At 32.2% G+C, this 23,930-nt stretch overlaps 1 protein-coding gene across 1 annotated transcript; it reads left to right on the forward strand.

Annotated features, from left to right (window-relative positions):
• Nucleotides 1-3,399: 3,399 nt before the first annotated feature.
• On the forward strand, nt 3,400-4,392 carry LOC120083255 (Cystatin/monellin superfamily protein). Its single transcript, XM_039038929.2, has one exon. The coding sequence runs from the start codon at nt 3,745-3,747 to the stop codon at nt 4,096-4,098; it is 354 nt and encodes a 117-aa protein (XP_038894857.1). The 5' UTR covers nt 3,400-3,744; the 3' UTR covers nt 4,099-4,392.
• The last annotated feature ends 19,538 nt before the right edge of the window (nt 4,393-23,930 follow it).

Here is a 23,930-nt window from a genome sequence, read left to right on the forward strand (position 1 = left end):
CATGCACGGCCCAATTTTACCTAAAACTGTGGGCCTCACTCAGCTTGTTTGTGGTGGACCCACCAATTTGGACCTGTTTTCCCTCACGTTTGGCCCTACACCTACACTCACCAACTTTACTCCACTACGCTTTTTCCACCTATGCTCCCCTCCATTGTCATCTACGCCACTCAAAAATATTAATATTCAATATATCTTCTACTACTTTCATTTCTTCTCCATATCAACAATATAGTTCCACCTCCAACTTCTAATTTGTTGGGCTAATTAAAAATACATTTATAATCAATATCAATTTCAACCTAGTTTAATTGTTTAAAATAGTACGAGGATGTTTGAGATACTAAGTTGATCATTATAGTCTCTATAGTTTATAATAGTCGATATCTGGGATTCATACTATTGTAGTCTCAATCATAATAATCGATTTTTTAGGAGTATACTATTTTTGTTAGTTTAGGAAATAGTAAACAATATAACAAAGAGAAAAAATGGGGGACGAGTAGGAAATAGTAAACATTGAAATAAATAATGAAATAAGAGGTGTGAAGGAAATAGTAAACACTGTAACAAAGAGATAAATAAGTGATGAATATGAAATAGTAAATACTGTAACAATGAAGGATTTGGACAATACTATAGTTAGTTGTAGGTTATAATAATTGAAATATCAACAATTTGAAGGGAACACTTCGATTCCGTAACGAAAGCGATGTAATCGCATGCTTTCATTTCTTATTATAAATTAAAAACATACTAAAAAAGTAAATGAATTAAGCATAGGAGAATTATACCTTTATCAAAACGTAGTTGCACAAGGATTTGGCTTGTAAGAGTCTTCTTGAAAGAAAAGGAAAATTAGAGAACCTTTCTCTTCGTTTTGGGAGAATTTCAGAGAAGATGCGTGAATTACTTGCAAATTTTTCTCTATAGAATCTAATTAGCGCAACACTTATTATTTATATTAATATTTTAATATCTCATATTAAAATAAAAATATCTAATTATTTGAATCATCTTCAAATAATTTAATTATCTCACATTATATAGTTTAAATTAATTATTTGAATCGTATTCAAATACATTAATTCTTCCATATAATAAAATTTTAATTTTGAATCTCACTCAAATTAATTTTATGATAATGTATCGTAATATATTAATACTTATATTAATTGTAACAAATATAACAAATATATTTATCCTTCAATAAATTTGAACATTTCGATTTTTCTTTCAATACATTTGGTCTATGTTAGTCATTGTGATCTAGCAAAGAGACGTTATGAACCTACAGATTATAGACTCTAATGATACGAGATTAATTAACTAAACTCTTTAATTAATTAATATTCATTCATTAACTATAGGGCAAACCACTATAGACTTATAATTGCACTCTTATACACGGCAGGACAAGTTGTATCTATATAATTATTACAGACAAGTTGGTCCTTCACAAGTTGTTCGTATATACAGTTGGGTAAAAAATTTGTTTCACCCCTATAATTACCTCTATCTTCTTAAATATCACTGATTCTCTAATGAATGATTTGTTTATGGTTCAACCATAAGCCAAGTCTCTTTTGGGTCAGTGAAAGGTTAGTGTTCCATTGCTCAAGTCTCTGAGATAGCACATAACTACTCATCGACTTTCCCTATATGGGAATGAGTAAATTTCATCTTGTAAAATTACATTCTCAACTCCCTATTCCCAACACCCTATTTGGTAAAATCCCCAAAATGGTAGACATATTTAGTCGGCAACTCATGCCACTTTCATCCCATGCAAATCAAAAGACGAACCCTCACAAGTAGGAGTTCATAACTCACTTAAGATTAAGATCGAGTCATATATGATCATCATATGAATATATTAATCTCTTCAATTAGTAGATTTACAAAGAGAAATTAATTATTTCAAACTCTTTGTATAGGATACCTCCACCTACATATCTCCACATGAACGATTTGGATAAAATCATTTATAACAATTACACAGTGAGAGTCATATCCATAGTGGCACAAGGATAAGACACCCAATTTTATCCATATACTACATACCATTTAGGTTATTGCTGGAACATAATCTACTTGTATGTTAACTACATATGGTTCAAGATTACATTTAATGACCTTAAATATTTACTATAATAGACAAGTAAATATTTATTAAATAACTAATCAATTATGAGGTTTTTAGACAAAAATCCAGACACAATTATCTTACCTCCAAACATGACTCCCAATTACACATAGGGGTTGTTTGGGCCCCAATTTCAAGTGGTGGAGTGAGTACTTGAGATTGAGGCTCAAACAATCTCTATATGTATTAAGTAGTTATATTTTAAAAGTCTATTAATTAAATCAAATATTTCAAACACAAAAAATTAGACAATCGGAACAATTAATTAAAAAAAAAAACTTAGAAACTAAAATAGGTCATTTTAAAAGCTTATTTTTTAAAAAATAAACTAAAAAGTCAAAATATCATTTCTAATCTGTTACTTCATTTTCATTTTCTTTTAGTCATTCATGCTTTCAAATATTCAAATTCAATCTATGTACATTCAATAAATCTTCAAATTTATATAGATAAAATATTTTTAGTCTCTAAATTTCAAAATGTTACACTTCTAATTTTTAAATTTTGGAGTTTGGTTTCAATTTAGTCTTTAGATTTCAAAATCTACACTTTTAATATTAATTTATCGATAAATACTCATTTTAGCCTTCGTCGTTAATGTTTATTAATTAATTTTAAAATAATTATGAAGTAAAAATTTAAAACTAGTTTTAATATTGATGAAAAAACAATAAAACTCAATTAATTATAATTCTATTAATTTTATTAAATTAATTAATAAACATCAACACTAAAGACTATAAGTGAATATCTAGTAAAGAAAAATTCATGATAAAATGCAAATATTGAAATCTATGGACTAAATTGAAATAAAACACAACTCTCAAGTATTAAATCGTAATATTTGAAACTTAAAAGACTAAATAAAAAATGAAACTCAAAATTTTAAAACTAAAATTACAATATTTTAAAAGTACGAGACTAAATATAGAATCTAAATCAAAATATAATGATTGAAAAAAGGTGTTATTAGAAGTTAGAAGTTCAATTTTCTTTCTTGTAGTTATTATTAAAAATAAATAAATAAACAAACAAAACTTTTTCCTATCTATTTTAGGAAGATTTTAAAAAATAAAAAAATAAACAAAAAAATATTTATACAAATAACAAAATTTAATTATAGTTGTGATGACATTGCTATTAATGTCTATCACAAATCAACGTTGATAGGTCTATCAATAATAGAAACTGATATAAGTCTATTATTTTATCAGTATTTATGTCTATTATTTTATCAAGTGTTTATCAATAATAGAAATCGATAGTTGATAGTTGTTTTATTGATAGAAACTGATACAAGTATATCACAATAGAGGTCGATAGAAGTCGATTAATAACTATACGTATTATTTTTGCTATTTTTACAAATAGTTTGACATTATTTTCTAGCCGTGAAAATCTCTCTTTATTTGAAGGGCACTAAAATGAGACTTGTGAATAAGGGTTGGCTAGGAAGAAAGGCGTTCCAATTCTGTGCAAGTGGTCCGGTTTCCGCGTCCTTCGAAAATTCCTATAAATTGCCCCCTAAAACCACTCCTCCAAGCAATTGCCCTAAATAATTTCCCTTCATTCATTCATTCCTTCCCTCAACGGTTACAATGAATTCCCGCTCCGCTTCTCTTTTCCTCATCCTTCTTCTCCCCCTCCTCTCCGCCGTCGTCGCTCGGAAGGGCGCTCTGCTCGGCGGCTGGAAGAAGATCGACGACGTTAATGATCCGCACGTTCAAGAGATCGCAATGTTCGCGGTGACCGAGTACAACAAGCAATCCAAAGGCGTAACGATCGAATTCAAGTCCGTCGTCAGCGGCGAAACGCAGGTCGTTTCTGGAATCAACTACCGCCTCGTTATCGACGCAAAGAGAGGCGAATCGGTTGGCAAATATCGGGCGATGGTCTGGGAGAAGCCATGGGAGAATTCCAAGAAACTTACGTCCTTCAAGCCTTTTGCCTAATTTCACCAGTAAAAGCCCTAATTTGCCTTCTTATTGTGCTGTTTGTTGTGTCAGTATTTGGTAATTAGGTAAAATAAATTTGAATTTCCTAGTAATAATTTCTGGAGAAATCGTTTGTGGATTCTGTTTGGTTATCAGATGGATCTCTGTTTTCTTCGTAATCATAATTATTTCTGTTAGTTTGTAATTTTATATTAAAAATATTTTGTTATAAAGGTCTCAGATACTATTGGGATTTCTTATCTTCATAAAAGGGAAATGAATAATAAATTATAGATACTTTATCTATGGAAATGCTCTTGTACATGCATTAGTGAATTAAATACTATTTCACTTGCAAATTGGGTTGGAAAAGACAAAAGCTATAAATTTCTATGGATAATTGATCATTCAATCAAAGTTATCAAACCACTTTTCTTTTTTGGATAAACTATTGTACTAGATATTTTTGGGAGGAGAGTGAAATTTTATTTCTTGATTTCACTGTTTATTATTATGTTAAAAAAAAATTCGATCAAATCTCATAATTATTTATAGATTTTAATTTTATTTAATTTTAATATTTTTTTAATAATTTATTTTTTATCAACTCTTAAAATAGTTTCTTTGCCATTTTTTCATTATATAAATTGAATCTTAATTCAATAAATGAAAATAATTAAATTAAATTAGATTCTTACACAGTTATGTTATGACCCGATTAACTCAACCAATCCAATCCCATAAGGGTTGGGTTGGATTCATTTTTAATGAGCATAAATATGTTGGATCTAAAAAAAATTTCAATCCAATTCAACTCATCTATTTACTATATTTTATGTTTAAATATTTAAAATTGGTTTAATTTCTAATTTTACACTCTTAAATTTCTCGAAGATAACAAAAAAAAAAAAAAAAAAAATTAAAGTACTAAAATTACTTCCAACATGTCATGTCTTAGTCAGTCCTCACATAATTTTACACATGTATATATTGTATTTTATTAAATATAAAAAATATTCATTTAAAATCGAATTATTATAAAGATTTTTTTATTTAAAATGTAATATATTATGAAGTGTGCCCACAAAATCGGGGCTTGCTTGTGGTTAATTGGTGAAAACTATACTAATCTAGCGACCAGAATTCGAAACCTCTAGAGGCAACCTTTTACCTTTTTCATTTTTAACTTTTTGTTATATATATATTTACAATGGGTTAAAAAACTTAATTCCATTTTTATTTTTTCTCATATATGTGTTCATTTTTTTTTTAGTTTTTTGTAATTAAGGTATATAAACACCATTTTCACATATAAATTTTTTGTTTTGTTATTGATTTTTTCCATTATTTTAAAATTACATTCAAGTAAGTTTAATTCTAAGTTTTTTAAATGGTGACTAACAAATATCTAAATTTTCAATTTTAACTCTAATAAAACCCTTCAAAATATATAAATTTTCAATTTAGTATCTTAAAATTTCATGAAATAATAAAAATGCTTAAAATTAACTATTGTATTAGATAACTTTTTTGTTTTTATTGAAACCTCAAAATTTCAATTTTGTAGTAAAAAATTACATTATTTTTTAAAAATAAAATATGAGAGTATATATTAGACATAAAAATCGAGATGTCAATGATGTAGTATATATATTTTAAAATTTAAAAACTATAAATGATTCTCATTTATATGTTAATAGGTTAAAATTATAACTTTCTCTAAAGTTGTGCCCTCACATAAAATTTATATAGGCCACTGGTCATAGCAATTTGGGTTGTAGTGTTTTGGGAAAAAGGAAAAGGCTTTGTTTATTAATAACAATTTTATGAGTGCACTTTTTGGGGAAAATAGTAGGTGTAAACGTGTGATTGGTGGGTTTTTCTCAACAAAAATACAAAAGAGGTGAGAGGAAGGGATAATCTAGTTGGAAAAAATAATTTAACCATTGAATTTAATGCTGGAAGGGACAAAATTTCATCGAAAAGAGTAAACTACACGGGATTTAAAGAAAGAAAAAGATTTTATTTTATTATTATAAAATTGAGAAACAAAACAAAACTCACGTATCGAATAAAATTCATACTAGGTTGTTATTATAGACATGCATGCACACATATCATTCAAATTGACATTTTCCATGCTTTAATAAAACCAAATACATACCATAAAATAATTATCTTTTATTAAAAATAAATAACTGAAATTCATTTAATAAAGTACCCTTAAAAAAACATAAAACAAAACAAGAAAGTTCTCCTAAAAAGTTTAAGAATACGAAAACCAGAACTTCAGGCTCAAATGTCAAGACTAAGTTTTAAAACATAAAAATCCTGAAAAACATGAGCAAAAGCATATGATTGGTCTCAATGACTCGATCACGGATTCTGCTTGTCATTCTCGTATTCTTACCTTTACCTGAAAAAGAGATATGAGAAAGAACGAGTATAAAATATTCAGTAAGTAACCCGACTACCGGGGTCAGATTAAGCATCTATGTCTTCTAGATGCTACCTTCTAGTGGAACACGCATAAACCTCTACTTTCCATGGGATGATTATCTAGTGGATAATTGAACCCGCCCTATCGTAGATGAGATGTACCACAAACCTCTAATGAAATCTCGTAGGAGATCACTAATTTTTTATGAAGTCTCAAAGAAAATCACAACCTCTGTTGAATCTCGAAGGAAACACAAATCCATGGTGAAATCCTGAAAGAGATCACTAACCTCTGGTGAACCCCGAAGGAAACACAACCTCTGGTGGATCCCGGAGGAAAAACCACCTTTGGTGAATCTCGAAGGAAACACAACCTCCGGTGGGTACATAACTACGGGTAGGGGATAATTATCACTATCATAAATAACATGCATCATAAAATATAATCCCATAAACATGCAAATATATCATCATACACATACAATCTTTTAGCAAAACATATGAGAATTCATGCATCTTGTTGTACATAGTCTTAAAATCCTAATTTTTAAATCCTTTCGCCTAGCACAAAGGCGGTTCCAAATAGTAAGATTACTTACCTAGTAATTAATCTCTTAAAACCTTTGGAAGACTTGAATCAACCCTATAACATAAATTACAAATTTTAATTTAGCACCCATGGCCCAAAATAGTAAATCCCAATTTTAAATTTATCCTTTGGGGTTTAAATCTTCAATTAACCAAATTAATCCAAATGTCTCCAATTTAACTTATCGAAGTTGTGGCTTGGTCTAAAATAAATTCTAACACCCAGTTCAATTGGCCAACCTGCACATAAATTAAATCCAAAACTAATAACTTAATTTTCCACAAATACTCTTAATCCAAAAGGACCAAAGTGCTAGAATTCACCCAAAAACTTATCGAACTTTAACAATTTTTCTGTCGAAAAAATTGGTCTCTACCTTGATGGCAAGGTCTCAAAAATCTCCAACCCTTGATTCTAAAGTCCAAACATAAAGAAATATTAACAATTTAACCCAAAACCAAATGAATAATCTAGCCCTTCAAACAAAAACCAAAATCTTGCCCAAAATAAGCCAACATTATATCCAAAGCAAGATTTAGGCGAACAAAGCAGTGGTAGTGGCAGCGCGGACCATCAACGATGGCTGTCGGAGACGTGGTGAGACGGAGGGCGGCAACAGCCGCTAAGGCAACTATGGCGTTGGCTGAAGAAAACCACGTGGAGAAGCGGTAGCTACGGGCATGTCCAGATCTGAGGCAGTAGACGACGCGACAACAGACACGACGAAGGGATCTCATGGAAGACGACTAGGCTCAACGACGAGCACGGTGAATGGCGTAGAGGCGGCTGGAGTCGACGACGCTACGGCTGGGATTTCACAGCTAGGATGCTTCGCGTGAAGGAGTACAATTGGGAAAAATGGTCTATTGGAGGTTTTTTTTTTTTTTTTTTTTTTTTTGGAAAAAATGACCATTTTTAAAAAGAATGTATTTTTGACCTCTTATAGGTAGGAAAAGACCATTATGCCTTTTTTTAAGGAAAAAAAATTCAAAACCTCAATTCCTCCCTCCATGACTGTTTTCTTGCAACCCTTCAAATTCCTTTCAAAACTCCTCACAACTACTCACAATTCCTCACATTCTTTCAATTTTTCTTCAATATTTCAGTTCATCATCTTCAAGTTCATCAGTTCATCTTCATCAAGTAAGTATTTATGCACATTTTAGGAGAGTTTTGGATTTGGATTTTTTGGCATATTGATTTTATGGGTTTTCATGGGGTTTCATAATTTTTTAGATTTCTTTGTTAAAAAAAGTTGCATTTTAGAATGATTTTGATGCTTATAGATAGTATATGAGTTGATTTGTACATTAGAAACCATTTTTTTTTTTACTTTAAACTCCGATTTTTGAACTTTGAACATCTCCATTGATGAAGCTCAACCGGGCTTCTTTATATATTCATCGGGCGGGGGAAATTGTGATCGGGCGAGGGAAATTGTGACTGGGCGACATTGGGAAGGGGGTCGGGAAGGCTTGACCGAGAAAGGGGACAGGCTGGGTAAGATGGGGCGGGACCGGGCTAGTTGGATAGAGACATTGACCGAGAAGAGATGTGGGATCAGGAAGGAACTGTCGGGTATGGGTTTGGCCCAGTCCCAGGACTGGCTGGGTATGGGGCCGGGTGATTTGGGAAATGGGACGGGACCAGGCGAGAAGAGGGAGGGACGGTCAGAGTAGTTTGTGGCCCAATGGATTGCCCAGGTATGGGGTCAGGAGACTCGGGAAATGAGGCGAGGCCAGGTGAGAAGGGGTGAAGAGGCGAGTGGTCCAAAAAATAAGCTACTGATTTTTGGCCCGACCAGACCCAGCACAAGACCAAAAACCAGTACCTTATTTTTTTTGGACTGGGAAGGGGCTGAACCGAGCAATCTTCAAACCTAGCTACTGGTTTTTGGCCCGATCCTGGGCCTGGGCGGGTATTGGGCCGGGCCAAAAACCAGTAGCTTTTCGGTTTTTTTTTTTGAATTGTTAAATATTCTAACACATTGTTGTGTTGTGTTGAGTTCTAATTTATCTATTTGATGAAAAATGTAGGTTATAATGGAACTAAAAATGAAGGTTATCCTAATGATCATTTTCCTACCGCCCTTTCATGTTGTTCCTATATAGGAAAGACTATCCCTAAAATTAAGAAAAACTAACTCCCACACAATTAGCATGTTTAGACAAACATGTTTTGGTCCTCTCCTTGATACAAACATCACCTTCAATGGACCACTTATCTATTATATTTTTCTTCGAGAGGTAGAGGAACCTAGGAAAGATGTTATTAGTTTTAATCTTATGAGGAATAAGGTATCATTAAGCCAAATGGAGTTTGACCTTATTACAGGACTAAAATATCAAACTAGAACTGTGAGGGAAGAAAATTCTTTTGTCAAACTCAGAGCTAAGTATCTAAATGACAATAAGGGTATGAAGGCATATGAGTTGGACTCTATTTTTCCAACATTTGAGTTTGAAAACGATGTTGATTCAATGAAAATTGCATTGTTTTATTTTATTGAGTTGGCTATGATGGGTAGAGAGGGAAAAAAAACAAATAGATTTTGAAAATTTAACAATCATAGATGACTGGATTGATTTTGTAATGAGGTCTGGAGCAAGAAATTTTTTGGAAATACAATCAAACAATTTAACAAGGACTGAAAGATAAAGCACTGGCGTATAAGGGCAACGCAAATGGAAAACAACAGACATACAGTCTTTACGGCTTTCCCCATGTTTTTCAGGTAATTTAGTTAATTTGATTTAATGAATATTCATTGAATTACACCATTAATACATACTTATATTTCATATAGGTATCGATATACGAAACGATTTAATCATTATCTAGTCATGTTGCAAACAAGTTGAATTACAATGCGATACCATGCATTTTGAGATGGTCGTGCTCACATTCTCCTCCATATGGAGTTATTAGAGACGAAGTCTTTGGGTCAGATGTAGTATATTCCTTTTTTTTTTTTTTAGTTAGAATTTTTTTTCATGATTATAGCTTCTTAGTTTATTTATTCATGATTACAATATTTTGTAGATAAGGATCACATTGCATCTCGTTCCATCTGAGGAAGAAATTCAGTTTATGAATCATGTTATGGAGTCACCCATCCTTCCAGTTGCACCACCTGCATCACCTCTACCCACAAATGATGGTGATGTTGCTAGACCACTGAAACTACCTCTACTCACAAAAGATGGCGATGTTGCTGGACCTTCGAACACCAAAGAGGTTGATCATAGTGATAGTCAACGAAGCCATCACGGGAAGACCAAGAAGAAACAAAAGAAGTATCGCAAATTGATTAAGTTAACCAAAGGTCTTGATCGTCACGTGAAAAGTTTGGAACGTGATCTAAAGAGTATTAAAAAGTACTTGCAACAATTATCGAAGGTAAGGATATACCATTGTGATACTTGTTGTCTGTTATCTTCATACGTAATTTATCCTATCTAATTCCTATGCATGATACTTATGCATGCAGGGAAAAGATGTTGATTGCACTAGAGGTGGTGACCATGGAGGTATGAGTGATCATGCTGTGACAAACGATGGTGATAGGGATGGTCATTCTCATGGAGCTCTAGGTGTTGTAGGTGGTGATATGATACCTGTGGTTCTAGGTGACGATGTTATAGATGATGAGTCGAGCATTGATAGACGAAAGGACGAGGTATGACCTTGTTGAGAAGTTAACGATCAAAACTATTGATGTAATATTGTCATTGAGAAGTTAAAATATATCACCATGATCTTTATTGTCTGTTCTTATCGTCATTGTCTTTCTATTTAGTATATAGGTAAATTTATGTTGTAATTCAGAATAATAATTGAAATTTTATTATTCTTTGGTCGTATCACACTATAATTGACATAGAAGTGTAGCCATCATCTATAAGTTCACAAGACTTTATTAATTGTGTAGGTTGATGAAAGTGTAGGTTGATGAAATATTTGTCTTCCTGCAGATCATATTTAAATGCTGAACCAAGATTTTCAATTTGTAAGGCTTCACCAAATTTAGGTAACTTCTTGTAGGATTCTTCTGGTGACCCCAAACAAGCACTAATGCTTCTTCCCTTACCCTCCATGCCTTGTCGTAACTTAAACTTGTTAGAATCAGAAAACATGTAGTGGAAGAAAAAACGAATCAATAAGCATTTTAATTCATTAATGCCTTTAAATTAAGCATGCTCATAAACTTATAAGAGGGTTTCATAACATACCTTTGTAGAACCACTTGAATCTCGATTTCAGTTGCAAATTTTCTCCAAATCAATTTGTGAACCACCTTAAGGCCTTCTTTACTATCCTCTTGGTGCCTTAGATTGAGTTATAGGACTTAAAATAAGCTTGGATTAAGGGAATTTAGAGAAGAAGATCACTGTTGCACCATGGAAGAAGACCTTCAAGCTCAAGTTTTTCAGCAAAAAGTTATGAAATGCATGCCCGATTTCCACTTCAATCTTTTCTATTTATTGTATGACTATCATGCAAAGAAGATTGCTGCATGAATTGCACCTCATGCTTGGAAATTTAACTAAATGAAAATAGTGGATAATGTGTGAGCTACTAAGTTGAAAGTGGAGAAACCCCACTTTTGAGATTTTTCCATTTTTAATTTTTTTTCTAAATTGATTTCCAAAATCAATTTTTATTTTCAAAATTGAAATCTTTATTAATTTTACAAAATTAATTCATTAATTAATTTTCTAATAAAACTAATAATAAATAATTAATTAAACAATTGAATTAATTCTAATTAATTTAATATCAAATATTAAATTAATTTAACACTAATTCCACCCTCATGAATCCCTATTCATGAATTTAATATTTAAATCATATTTAAATATTAATTGGTTCTCCAATTTCATTTAATTTCAAAATTAAACGCGTAATTATATCACATATAATTATTAATTCCCTTAACTCTAATTTGAACATTTCAAATGAACTTATCACACTACTCTAAGGCTAATCCATTTATGAGCTAGTAGGTGGACTTCGTGAACCTAGAGATCATGGGCTCCAACGATCTGAGATTAATTGGCTGAATTAACCCCATTTATTAACTGTTGGGTCACTCCACTAAAGTCTAGAATTACACTCCTCTCACTGTAGATATATTATGTCCACTCGATATAACCATAATTAGTAAGTTAATCCTACACAGGTTGTTCGTAATAACGGTTGGATCAAATGACTGTTTTACCACCGAGATTACCTCTTGTTCCTTAAGTCCCATCGATCCTCTAAGAACAATTGGTTTGTGATCCGATCAACAAACTGAGTCCCTCTCGGGCCAAGGAGAGGGTGGAGCCCCTTGTTCAAGACCTAAAGTCAACACTTAAAGAAACAACCTCTCTACTATCCTTAAAAGCGAGTAGGAATGAATTCCATCTTGCACTCTATGTCTCTAGCTATCTACCCGGTCTTACCCTTGAAATGAAGGTTTATTGAGCCGGCGCTATTGAGCCAACCCTCACCGATGCAAATCTAAAAATAATCCCGAATAAACAGGAGTTCATAGTTAACTCAAGATTAAGGTCAAGTTACTTAGGTCATCACTTTGAAATAGTCAGTCTTAAACCGTAAACAATGTTATAAAGTAAGAGTGACTTATTTCGTGGTCTGATCTTGTACAAACCCATTGTACAGGACGCCCCCACTCATCATGTCATAACATGTACAAATTAGGATCACATCGTTTGTAGCACTTTACAACTCTTTGTAACAACTACAGAGTGGGCCGCATCCAATAGTGTTATCAGAATAAGACACTCAACCTTATTCATATACTATAGACCATTTTGACTATTTACTTGAACCTGATCCACTTTTATGTCTCTACATAAAGTTCAAGTACTCATGTAATAGTCATGGATCTTTTAGTTTATTGGATTTATTTCTAAAACAAAATAAGTAATTCATATATTCAATAACAACTTATTGAATTTTCAGAATAAGTTTTAATTGTTTACAAACCATGAGTTTTAGGACATAAAACCCAACAAAACTTACACCATACTCTTGTTTATATCCTTCACAATGTCCTTCGATCTATATGAATGACTAACATCTTCAAACTTTGACGAAATTAAATGTCCGAGAACCCAACTAGAAGCTTGTCTATGATCGTTAGTCAATATTTCATTTCTACATGTGTGGACATTGTCATACTTAGAGATCTTAAATATTTCACAATTATTCAATTTAACGGTTCAAAGTCTTTTTTTGCATTCTTCAACTAAGCATATAACTTTGTATAATGTTGTGTTCGACTTCTTCACCCTAAACTGAAAGTTACCTCTAATTGCTAACATAGATAACCGCATCTTTAAATCCTTCTTAGATATAAATATGTCACCAACTTGCACATCTTCAGAAGAATAAGACTGACCTGGCATGACGATTGTGCTACTAGATGGATGTGATAAGTCACGACCTGTTGCATGAGACGAGCCTCCATAGTCTTCAATTGTTCGTTCTTCTCCATGAAGTGTATGGTGAGTATTAATCTTGGGTTCCTCTCCATCATCCTTCTCCCTCCAAGACTAATCATTGAAATATTGACCTTGGTCTACATCATCTCCTAAGTTATGAGTTGCCAAATTACTAGGCGATGAAGTAAGTGATGGATTAAAATATGTGGGAAAAAATGGACTATTTGACTCCATCTTGCAATGTACTGGCCTAGATATTGAAGGGATTTCTTCAGTTCGTCGAATATGTGAATTTTTTGGATGAAATCCTTGATTACTTGAACACTTTGGAAGTGTGGATACGTAAAGAGGTATTACTGAGACATCTTCCCATGTAAGGAATGTGTGTAGATTTTCATCATTCTGAATTACAAATGCAAGGGCTTTGGATCTCAATTGAAGTATACATCTTATAACAAGATTATACTCATCTGACACTATACCATTTATCCTATAAACTTTGGTCAGGAATTCATTATAGGTCATGTCGATCTTAATGTCACACCCTCGTAACTCTCCTCCATTGTAATCCTTTTTTCTTTCATTCCAAATGCCACCGAAACAAATCCAAACACGAGGCATTTTCCTACAATTTATAACAAAAATGTATTAATGTAATGTAGTTAAAGAAAAAACAAAATAAAAAAAAGAAACTAAAAAGAAAAAAATTGGCACGGTCGTCCACCCGACCGAGTACAATACCAGGCCGAAAAACAGAATGCTTAGTTTTTGTACGCCCGACTGGGCTAGTGTTAACTCTACGGGCCCCGGACCAGTCCCAGTCTGGTTCCTATCCCGTACCTAAAAAACCGGATCAATCAATTAATTTCATACTCGGTGAAGACCCGGTGAAGCCTGATTGAGAATCAAACTTATTCCAACAATTATTTTGTACTCGGTGAAAACTGATCGGGTAATTTTAACTCATTTGCTTTCTACCTGGTGAAGCCCTACCGAGAATTAAACTTATTCCAACAATTATTTTGTACCCGGTGAAGCCCGACCGGATAATTTCAATTCATTTGCTTCCTACCTGGTGAATACCCGGTGAAGCCCGAGCGGGTATCTTAAAAAAAAATTTCCATCTTTTTTTCATGTTTTTATTTTAATTTATAAATATCAAATGCAAGACATTATAAAAAGAAAAGAAACAATCAACAAAACAAGCATAAATAAAACTCCAAAAAGATCGTTTATTTTTGTCAATTTTTCCAGAAATTATGGAACTATTGAATACATACAAAATGAATTACATACCTTCTTACGGAGTGTACAAAATTATAACTTCATAAAATACAAGTTTTGGACGTGACAAAGTTCGTTCTGGAATAATTTGGTGAAGAGAACTTTTTGTGGGTTGTAAACAAATCAAATTTGGTGGTGGAGAATTTTGTGTGAATATTTTTTGTTAATGATTTTTGGATAAATTATTCTTTTGTCAATGAATGTAGGTGAATAATTTTTGGTGAATTAATTTGGTAGGTTGGTTGTTGAAATTGGAAATGAGAATTTAATAAGGGGCATAAGAGTATGAATTTTTTGTGTGAATAACTTTTTGTTAATGGTTTTTGGATAAATTAATTTTTTGTGAATAAATTTAGGTGGAGAATGTGAATTAATTTGATAGTTGAAATTGAAGGTGAGAGTTTAACGAGGGACATAAGAGTAATTGTACAACCAATATTTATCTTGCTTACATCATTTTCATTATTAAGAGATAAAAAAAACTTGTTTTTTTAAAAATGGGTCAAAAATATAATAACAAACTTTTAATAGGTCATTTTTCCCAATTTTTCAAGATTATTATTATTATTTTTTTTAAAAAAAAAAAAATTTCTTCCTCATTCAGCGTGTGAGAGAGGGAGAAAAGCTAATAATAATTTTTTTCTCTCTTCTATCTTATTTCATCACTTAATTCCAATATGATATACACATAAAACCAATCCTTCCTTTTTCCCTCTCCAATTCCAAATCCACGATCCTTTGGATTTTAAAAAAATCCAAATTCTAATAGATCGATTTAATTTTGATTATCTCCTCCAAATTATAAACATAAACCAAATCGATAATTTGACATAAATCCCAAATTCTCCTTAACTTAAATTTAAAATCCAAAATCTTTCATTGAAGCACAATTTTTAAAATTGAATTATATTTTCCCAATAATTCAATTCAACCTCCAAAATTCAAAATGATTCTCAAATATTACAAACAATCGAAATTAAATTTAATTTGGGATACCACATATTTTGTCTGAAGTTTGGGGTTAGTGTCTATTTGATCCGTTATTAATAATTGGACACGGACAATTTTTATCTTATTCTCTCCCTTCTGTTCTCAGAACTTTGCCGACATCAATACATGCATTCACGATCTCTCAACTCTCTTTCTCCTTCTCTTCTTATTGGCATTGTAGCTTTAATTGAAGCTAAGAGAAAAACTTCCTCCATTCTAGATCTGAAACAAGGGATATGTTTTTTTTTTGTTTTTTTGTTTTTTTTGTTTTTTTTGTTTTTTTTGTTTTTTTTTTTATCGATTTCGTATCAATTTTAAATCCTACCAATGGTCAAATGATCCATTTTAGTTCAAATTCGAACCTTTGAAATATTTTTGTTTCTTTCCGTTTCAAATTTTTGCACATTTACTCCCTAATTCTCCATTTATCTCTCCTCTGTTTCCTATTAATTAAATCTCACCACGAACTTCCAGAAACCAAAAAAAAAAAAAAAAAAAAAAAAAAAAATCTCACTTTTCTTCTTCATTCGGTCATTTGCAAAAGTTTGAATCTTGTAGTTTTATTTTATGCTTGTATTTCCCCTTTTAACGTCTATGTCCCTTTTTACTTTATTCCTCAGCTCACCATTTCCAATGAAAATTGTGATTGAACCAACGATTTTCAAAGCTGCAAAGTCGGATATTTTCTCCCTGAAAGAACAGAGCACCTCTTAAAAATAATCTATTTTTCAGTTTAGATTGAGAGAGATATAAAGAGATTACCTAAAACCAGTGAATGATTTGAATAAGGAACATAGTATTGAGTTTTATGTCTCTCCATTGCTTAAAGTGATTGGAAACTTTGGTTCCACAAGCACTCCGTTCATCGGAGCATTTTCAGAGATCACTCAAAGCGAAACATTCCTTTGGGAGGAGTTGGGATTGAACCATCGGTGTTGTACAGTGTAGAAAACAATCCAAATTGGACTCCATTTCTTTTTACCTCTTTTGACGGTTGTGAAAAATCGAGAAAACAGAGTAGAAAGCCGATGAGAGAAAAACGAAAGAGAGAGGGGTTGTCAGGATTTGAGAGAAACAAGGGGCAAAAGGGGAAACAATGCTAAATGGGAGTGAGAACAAATTTAATTTGATATTAAATGAGAAGAAAATCGAAGAAGTTTTGACTCAAATACCTTAGATTTCTGTTTGTTTATAACTAACATGTAAAGATCAGCGGGTATAACCTTATAAATATTACTGATTTTGAATTCAAATTACACACATATACGGAGAGTGTTATCATCATTTTCTTAGTTTCCAGCAAACAACAAATCTGTAAGTAATTTTCATTAAGTAAAAGATTTCAGATCTTCCAGTAGACGTAGGCATTCTTGCTTAACCACGTAAACACTGTATCTCTTTCTTCTTCCCTTATCTTTCTTGTTCAATCGAGTAAATTCTTTACTGCAAATCGTCGATCGTTTACATTACAAATCGCATTGAGTAATCAAGTTATCGAGTCAATCGTACATCGATTCATCATTATCGAGTAGGTCCGAGTACATCGTTTTCACCCTCGAGTTGCACCATATCGTTCAAGAACCGTCGAGTACGATCGAGTATTAACTCTATTATCATCGAGTTGCATCGAGGATTTAATAGAGACTAGTCAGACGAGAAGGGAATTCTGATCGAGGATCGAGTAGCAAGGAATCGAGCGTCGAGTTCCAAGTATCGAGGATTTGACAGAATTGATTTGAGCCATTTCTTCATTTCTTCAATGGTGATCTTGAGTATTTGGGACTTGTGAAGGGTCATGAGCCCAACAAAAACTACTTTACAGGCTTGAAAACAAGACATCCTGAAACCTGATACTATTTCAAATCATCATCTAACAAATTTGATAGAGAATATCAAAAGAAGAAAGAAGAAGAAAACGAAATCTCCTTCTTTTTCCTGTTTCTCTTTTGCTTCTTCCTTTATTCATTTAGATTAGATTCCTTGCTGGTAATCCAAAACCCACAAACTCGTTTAGCTATTAAAAAAAATTCAAATTTGTTTCTTTAATCCTACAAAATCTGAGTTAACCCCAACAATTAAACCCTTTTCATTCAAAAACGAAACAACCCGTGAGCTCCAATGATTGTCCCTTGCAACTACTGCTTCTCTCTTAGCTTCAGTTAAACTACATTGATAAGGCAGTAACTAGTGAACGTCGGTGAATGCCGACGAGGAGAGAAGGAAAAAGAGATTTGAGAGATCGTGAATGCATGTGTCCATGTCTGCAAAGTTTCCCGAAGGAAGGCAGGAAGAGACCGAGAGGGAGAAAATAACAGTCACATGCCCAATCATCATATACAAGAACGTGAATAGGGTTCTAGGGTTTATTTTAAACTAATAAAAACTTTTTTTTTTCTAAATATACCCAATTAAAAAATTAATAAAGTTTTGTTAACAAGTAATTTATATATATATATATATATTGGAAAAATATTAAAAAGTTAAAAGTTAATTATGTTATATATTAAAAAAATAATAAAATGTAATATATATATTAATAAAAAATATTCGAGGCGGGGTCGGAGGTTAGGGACAGGGCGATATTTTTATGCACATAAATTCAATCCAATATAATCAAGAAGTTAATAATACTACTTTTAAGTACTCTATTTGAATCTTAACAAGACTAAATAATAAATGTAGAACTTTAAGAACTACCAATCAAAGTATACAAATATGAACAATTAACTTCAAGAACAAATATTGCAATTAATTTCATGTAATGAACTATAGTAACACATTAATTGCAAAATTAAAATAATATAGGGATAGAGAAATTAACACCAGAAATTTTTACAGTGATTCGATCAAACTCAACTTACATCTATTTTTCCAAGCCCCTCTTTGGATTTTGAATAAAGATTACATTGACTCTTTTCACGGATTAGAGCCTGTAATGACCTGACCTTTCGAACACTCAGACAAGGGTCGTTACGACATAATGTACATTCTCATTCAAACATTTTTAACATCATAATGTAAATATAGTGGAAACATAAATAACCATTTTAAACTGAAATATTAATTTAATAATAAAATCAATAACCAAAACATTTAGTTGGGATTCCAAATAAAACGTTTACAAAAAAAATGATCTAAAGAAAATCAGTGAAAAACATGTCATCTGACAACATACTGAAATGAAAAGAACAAAAAAAAGGAAAAAAAAAAAAAGAACATGTGTGGAAACGTTTTCTAATATCCCCATATGACTCTATCACGAGTCTCGTCTGTCCCTCGTCAGTCCATTCCTGTCATTGCCTGAAAGAAAAATATAAAAGAGGAAAGGATGAATATAACAATAACCAATAAGCGACTTGCTACTATTGGACCTTATAGGTTACCTATTACCTAGTTTATCTAGGTATCGGTGTCTACCTTTAATAACTCAATCGTAGTGATCCCATAGGGTCACTTATCAGTCATAGACATGATCTCGAAGGAACATGCATCAGTCATAATGTGTAATCCGAAGATACACAAATTAGTCATAAACATGAACATGAAGGAACATACATCAGTCATAATGTGTAACCTAAAGGTACACGAATCAGTCATAAATGTGCAAGTATACAGTCAAAAGTGTACACTTGCCCAAATAAGAAAAGCTAACAAGAACCCTATAACTTAGTATGCATCAGTTATCACATAACTCCTATGTTATGTTTTACAGTCGTTTATCTTAGGGGTAAAGTTTTTAGTTATATCCTTTAATCAACAGTACATTCATCAGTAAATCCACATGAACGTACAAACATGCAATGAAAGCGATTAGAATCAATAAGCACTCTAATTACATTTAATTTGAGTTCTAAAAGTATGCACGAAAACATTTTTTTATAGAAGAGGGTATCATAATTTATACCTTTGAAGAATTCCACGAAATCCAAGTTGCTCTCCACAAATTTGAGCTTTAAATCAGTAGTAGACCACTAAGAGTGTTTTCTCTACTATTCTCAGTCTTGGATTTGAGTGATGGAACCAATAATTGAAAGGATTTAAAGGTGGGTTTGAGAGGGTTAAACAGAAAACAATTTTCTGCAGAAATTCAGGAATTTTAGCATTCAACCTCCTCAATCTCAACCTCTTCAAACGCTAATTATATAGAATATAATCATCCAAACCCTAATTTAAAATTGTACACTTCAAATTCAAATCATAATTGGAAATTTGAACACTTCAAATTGAAAACCATAAATTTAATTTGAACATTTCAATTTGAAATCTTAATTTTGATTTTGAACATTTCAAAACACTCAATTCACTAATCCAAAGTGTTAATATTTTAAGAGCTAGTAGAGAGACCTTATGGACCTACAGATCATGAGCTCTAACGATTTGAGATTAATTGGCTAAACTCTTTAGACCGAATTAATCAATATTTGTTAACTATCGAGACACACCACTATAGCTCGATAATTGTACTTTCTTCACTGTAGATATATTTTTTTCCACTTGATTTAGCCATAATTAGTAAGTCGACCATTCATAGGTTTTTCGTAATAATGGCTGGGTCAAATGTTGTTTTTCCCCCGAAATTACATCTTGCTCTTTAAGTTCCATTGATCCTCTAATGAAAAATTAGTTTGTGATCCAATCACTAAATTGAATCCCTCTCGGGCCGATGAGAGGGTGGGGCCCCTTGTTCAAGACTTGGATTCAGTACTTAAGAGAACAACCTTTCTCCTATCCTTAATTTGGGAGGTGTGAATTTCGTTTTGCACCCTATGTCCCCAACTATCTACCCGGACTTACCCCTAAAATGGGAGGCTTATTGAGCTGACATTTTGGAGCCAACTCTCACCTATGAAAATCTAAGGATAATCCTGAATAAATAGGAGTTCATAGTTAGCTCAGGATTAAGGACGAGTTACCTAGGTCATCTATACGAAACAGTAAACAACTTTATAAAGTAAGAGTGACTTATTTCTTGGTCCGATCTTATGCAAACTCATTACATAGGACACCCTCCACTTCTCATGTCTCCACATAAACGATTCAGGATCACATTGTTTATACTATCTATTGTAGTTGTATGTCCTAAAACTCGCAGTTTGTAAAGTTAAACATATTCTATTATCAATAAAGATGTTATTGAATCTGTAAATTGCACTTATAAAGTCTAAATCCAATAAACTAAGATCCATGGCTATTATATGAATACTTGAACTTTATATGGAGACATAAAAGTGGATCAAGTTCGAGTAAATAGTCAACATGATCTATAGTATACGAATAAGATTAGGTGCCTTATTTTGGTAACACTATCGGATGCAGCCCACTTTGTAGTTATTACAATTTGTTGTAAGGTGTGAAGTGATCTTGATTCGTTCATGTATTAACATGACGATTGGGAGTGTCCTATGTAATGAGTTTGCATAAGATTAGACCAAGAAATATGTCACTCTTACTTAATAACGTTGTTTACTGTTTAAGAGTGACTATTTCGTTTAGATGACCTAGGTACCTCGATCTTAATCTTGAGTTAACTATAAACTCTTGTTTATTCGGGATTATCCTTAGATTTGTATAGGTGAGGGTTAGCTCAACAACACTGGCTTAATAAGCCTCCCGTTTCAGGGGTAAGACTGGGTAGATAGCTGGGGACATAAGGTGCAATAAGGCATTCACGCCTACCTGATTTAGGGATAGAAGAAAGGTTGTTCTCTTAAATATTGAATCCAGGTCTTGAACAAGGGGCCTTACCCTCTCATTGGCCCGAGAGGGATCCGGTTTAGTGATTGGATTACAAACCAATTGTTCATTGAGGATGGTGGAACTTAAGAAGCAAGATGTAATATCGAGGGTAAAACAACATATAGACCTAACCGTTATTATGAAAAACCAGTGAAGGGTCGACTTAATGATTATGGTTAAATCAAGTGGACACAAATATATCTACAGTGAGGAGAGTGCAACTATCAAGCTATAGTGGTGTGACTTAATAGTTAACGAATACTGATTAATTTGGTCTAAAAAGTTTTAGCCAATTAATTTTAAATCGTTGGAGCTCATGATCTGTAGGTCCATAAGGTCGCTCTACTAACTCATAAAACATGAACACCTTGAATAATAAATTGATTGAATTTGGAGTGATATCAATTTGAAGTGATCAAATTGAATTTCAAATTGAAATGTTTAAATTGAAATTGGGGTTTGAATTTGAATAAGTTCAAATTCAAATTAGAGTTTGTATAATTATATTTGATATAATTAATCAATGTTTAATTTATCGAAATTAAATAAAATTGGAGAGTTTATAATATTTAAATATTGATTTAAATATTAATTACATGAATAGAATTCATGTTTTAAATTAGGTGTATGATTAATTTAATATTTGATATTAAATTATTATTTAATTAATTAAATATGTTTGATCAATTAAAATTAAATTAATTTCTCACTTTATTTCAAATTTTAGAATTTGAAATTTTGATTTTGATTTTAATTAATTTTAAATTAATTGAAGTTAAAAACAAATAAAAGGGAAAATGGAAATTTGAAAATAGAAAGTGGAAACACCCCATTTTTGTGAAGTAGGAGGTGTTTCCTCTTCAATTACACACCTTGCCCACTGAATTTAAGGTGATTAAAGCATCAATATTGCTGAAGTTCAGTGCTTGCATGTGAATCAAATATAAAACCTCTTCAATTTGAAGATATGGAGAGAGTTTTTTTGGCAGCAGGAAAAGTTCTTACTGTAGTATTTTTCTTCTTGATAAAGACCCACTCTTTTCTCTTCAAAATTCACTCCAATTTTGAGTTTCACCAATCAAATTCAAGGTTGGGAATAGTAGAGAAGATCTCTTGATAGTTCACTGAAGAATTGGAGCTGAAATCACGTGAAGAGCAACTTGGAATTGGGAGAATTCATCAAAGGTATATTGTTTAGAAACCTTCTTCTTAAATTTCTGTTTAAGCATGCTTTTAGAACTCAAATTAAATGTAATTATAGTGCTCATTAATTCTGTTTGCTTCCATTGTATACTAGTAGATCCTATCATCTACAAAGCGGGCCGCATCCGATAATGTTACCAGAATACAGTATCCAACCTTATTCTTATATTATAGACTGTTTTGGCTTTTTACTCGAACTTGATACATTCTTATGTACCCACATAAAGTCCAAGTATTCATGTAAAAGCCATAGATCTTTAGTTTATTAGATTTAATCTTTATGAGTGCAATTTATATATTCAACAACAGTATAATTGAATAAATATAAATAACATCTTTTATTGATAATAGAATATGTTTAACTTCACAAACTGTGTGTTTTAGGACATACAACCCAACAAACTCCCATATACTAAAACTCCAAGGGATATATACAAATTTATACTATGTTGAGTAATGAGAGAATAAATACAATAAACTAGAACATTAGATACCTATTATTTCTCCCACTTGCGCTAGTTCTAACTGTCTCATAGTCTTAGTCCCACTAGGTGACCCTCAAACACTTTAGTCGGGAGGGATTTTGTAAATGGATCAGCCAAGTTATCTTTTGAGGCTATCTGCGTGATGATCACGTCTCCTCTATGTACAATCTCTCTGATGAGATAATACTTGCTCGGTGTAGATTTCCTAGAACTACTTCTCTCTACTTATGGCTTCTAAGTTCCTTTGAATTGACAACTGTTCCACTATTATCACAATATAGGATGATCAACAGATACATATTTGGAACTACTTCTAAATCAGTCAGAAACTTTCTCAGCCATACTGCTTTTTTAGCTGCTTCACACACAGCGACATACTCAGCTTCCATGCTGGAGTCAACAATAAAACTTTGCTTAATACTCCTCCACACTATTACTCCTTTGTTTAGAGTAAATACTGACCCCGAAGTAGATTTCCTAGAATCTATACCGATCTGGAAGTCAGAATCAGTGTATCTAGTAAGGATCAGATCCTTAGTACCATACACGAACATATAGTCCCTCATTCTCCAAAGATACTTAAGGATGTTTTTAACGGTAGTCCAATGATCATATCCTGGATTAGACTGATATTTATTGACAATTCCAACTGCATAGCATATGTCAGGACGA

Source organism: Benincasa hispida, chromosome 8, assembly GCF_027475165.1.
Source record: "Benincasa hispida cultivar pf3 chromosome 8, pf3_genome.v1.1, whole genome shotgun sequence".
NCBI classification, from domain to species: Eukaryota; Viridiplantae; Streptophyta; class Magnoliopsida; order Cucurbitales; family Cucurbitaceae; genus Benincasa; species Benincasa hispida.

Coding starts and splice junctions, on each gene's coding strand:
- LOC120083255 (XM_039038929.2), top strand. CDS start 3,745: ATGAATTCCCGCTCCGCTTCTCTTTTCCTCATCCTTCTTCTCCCCCTC.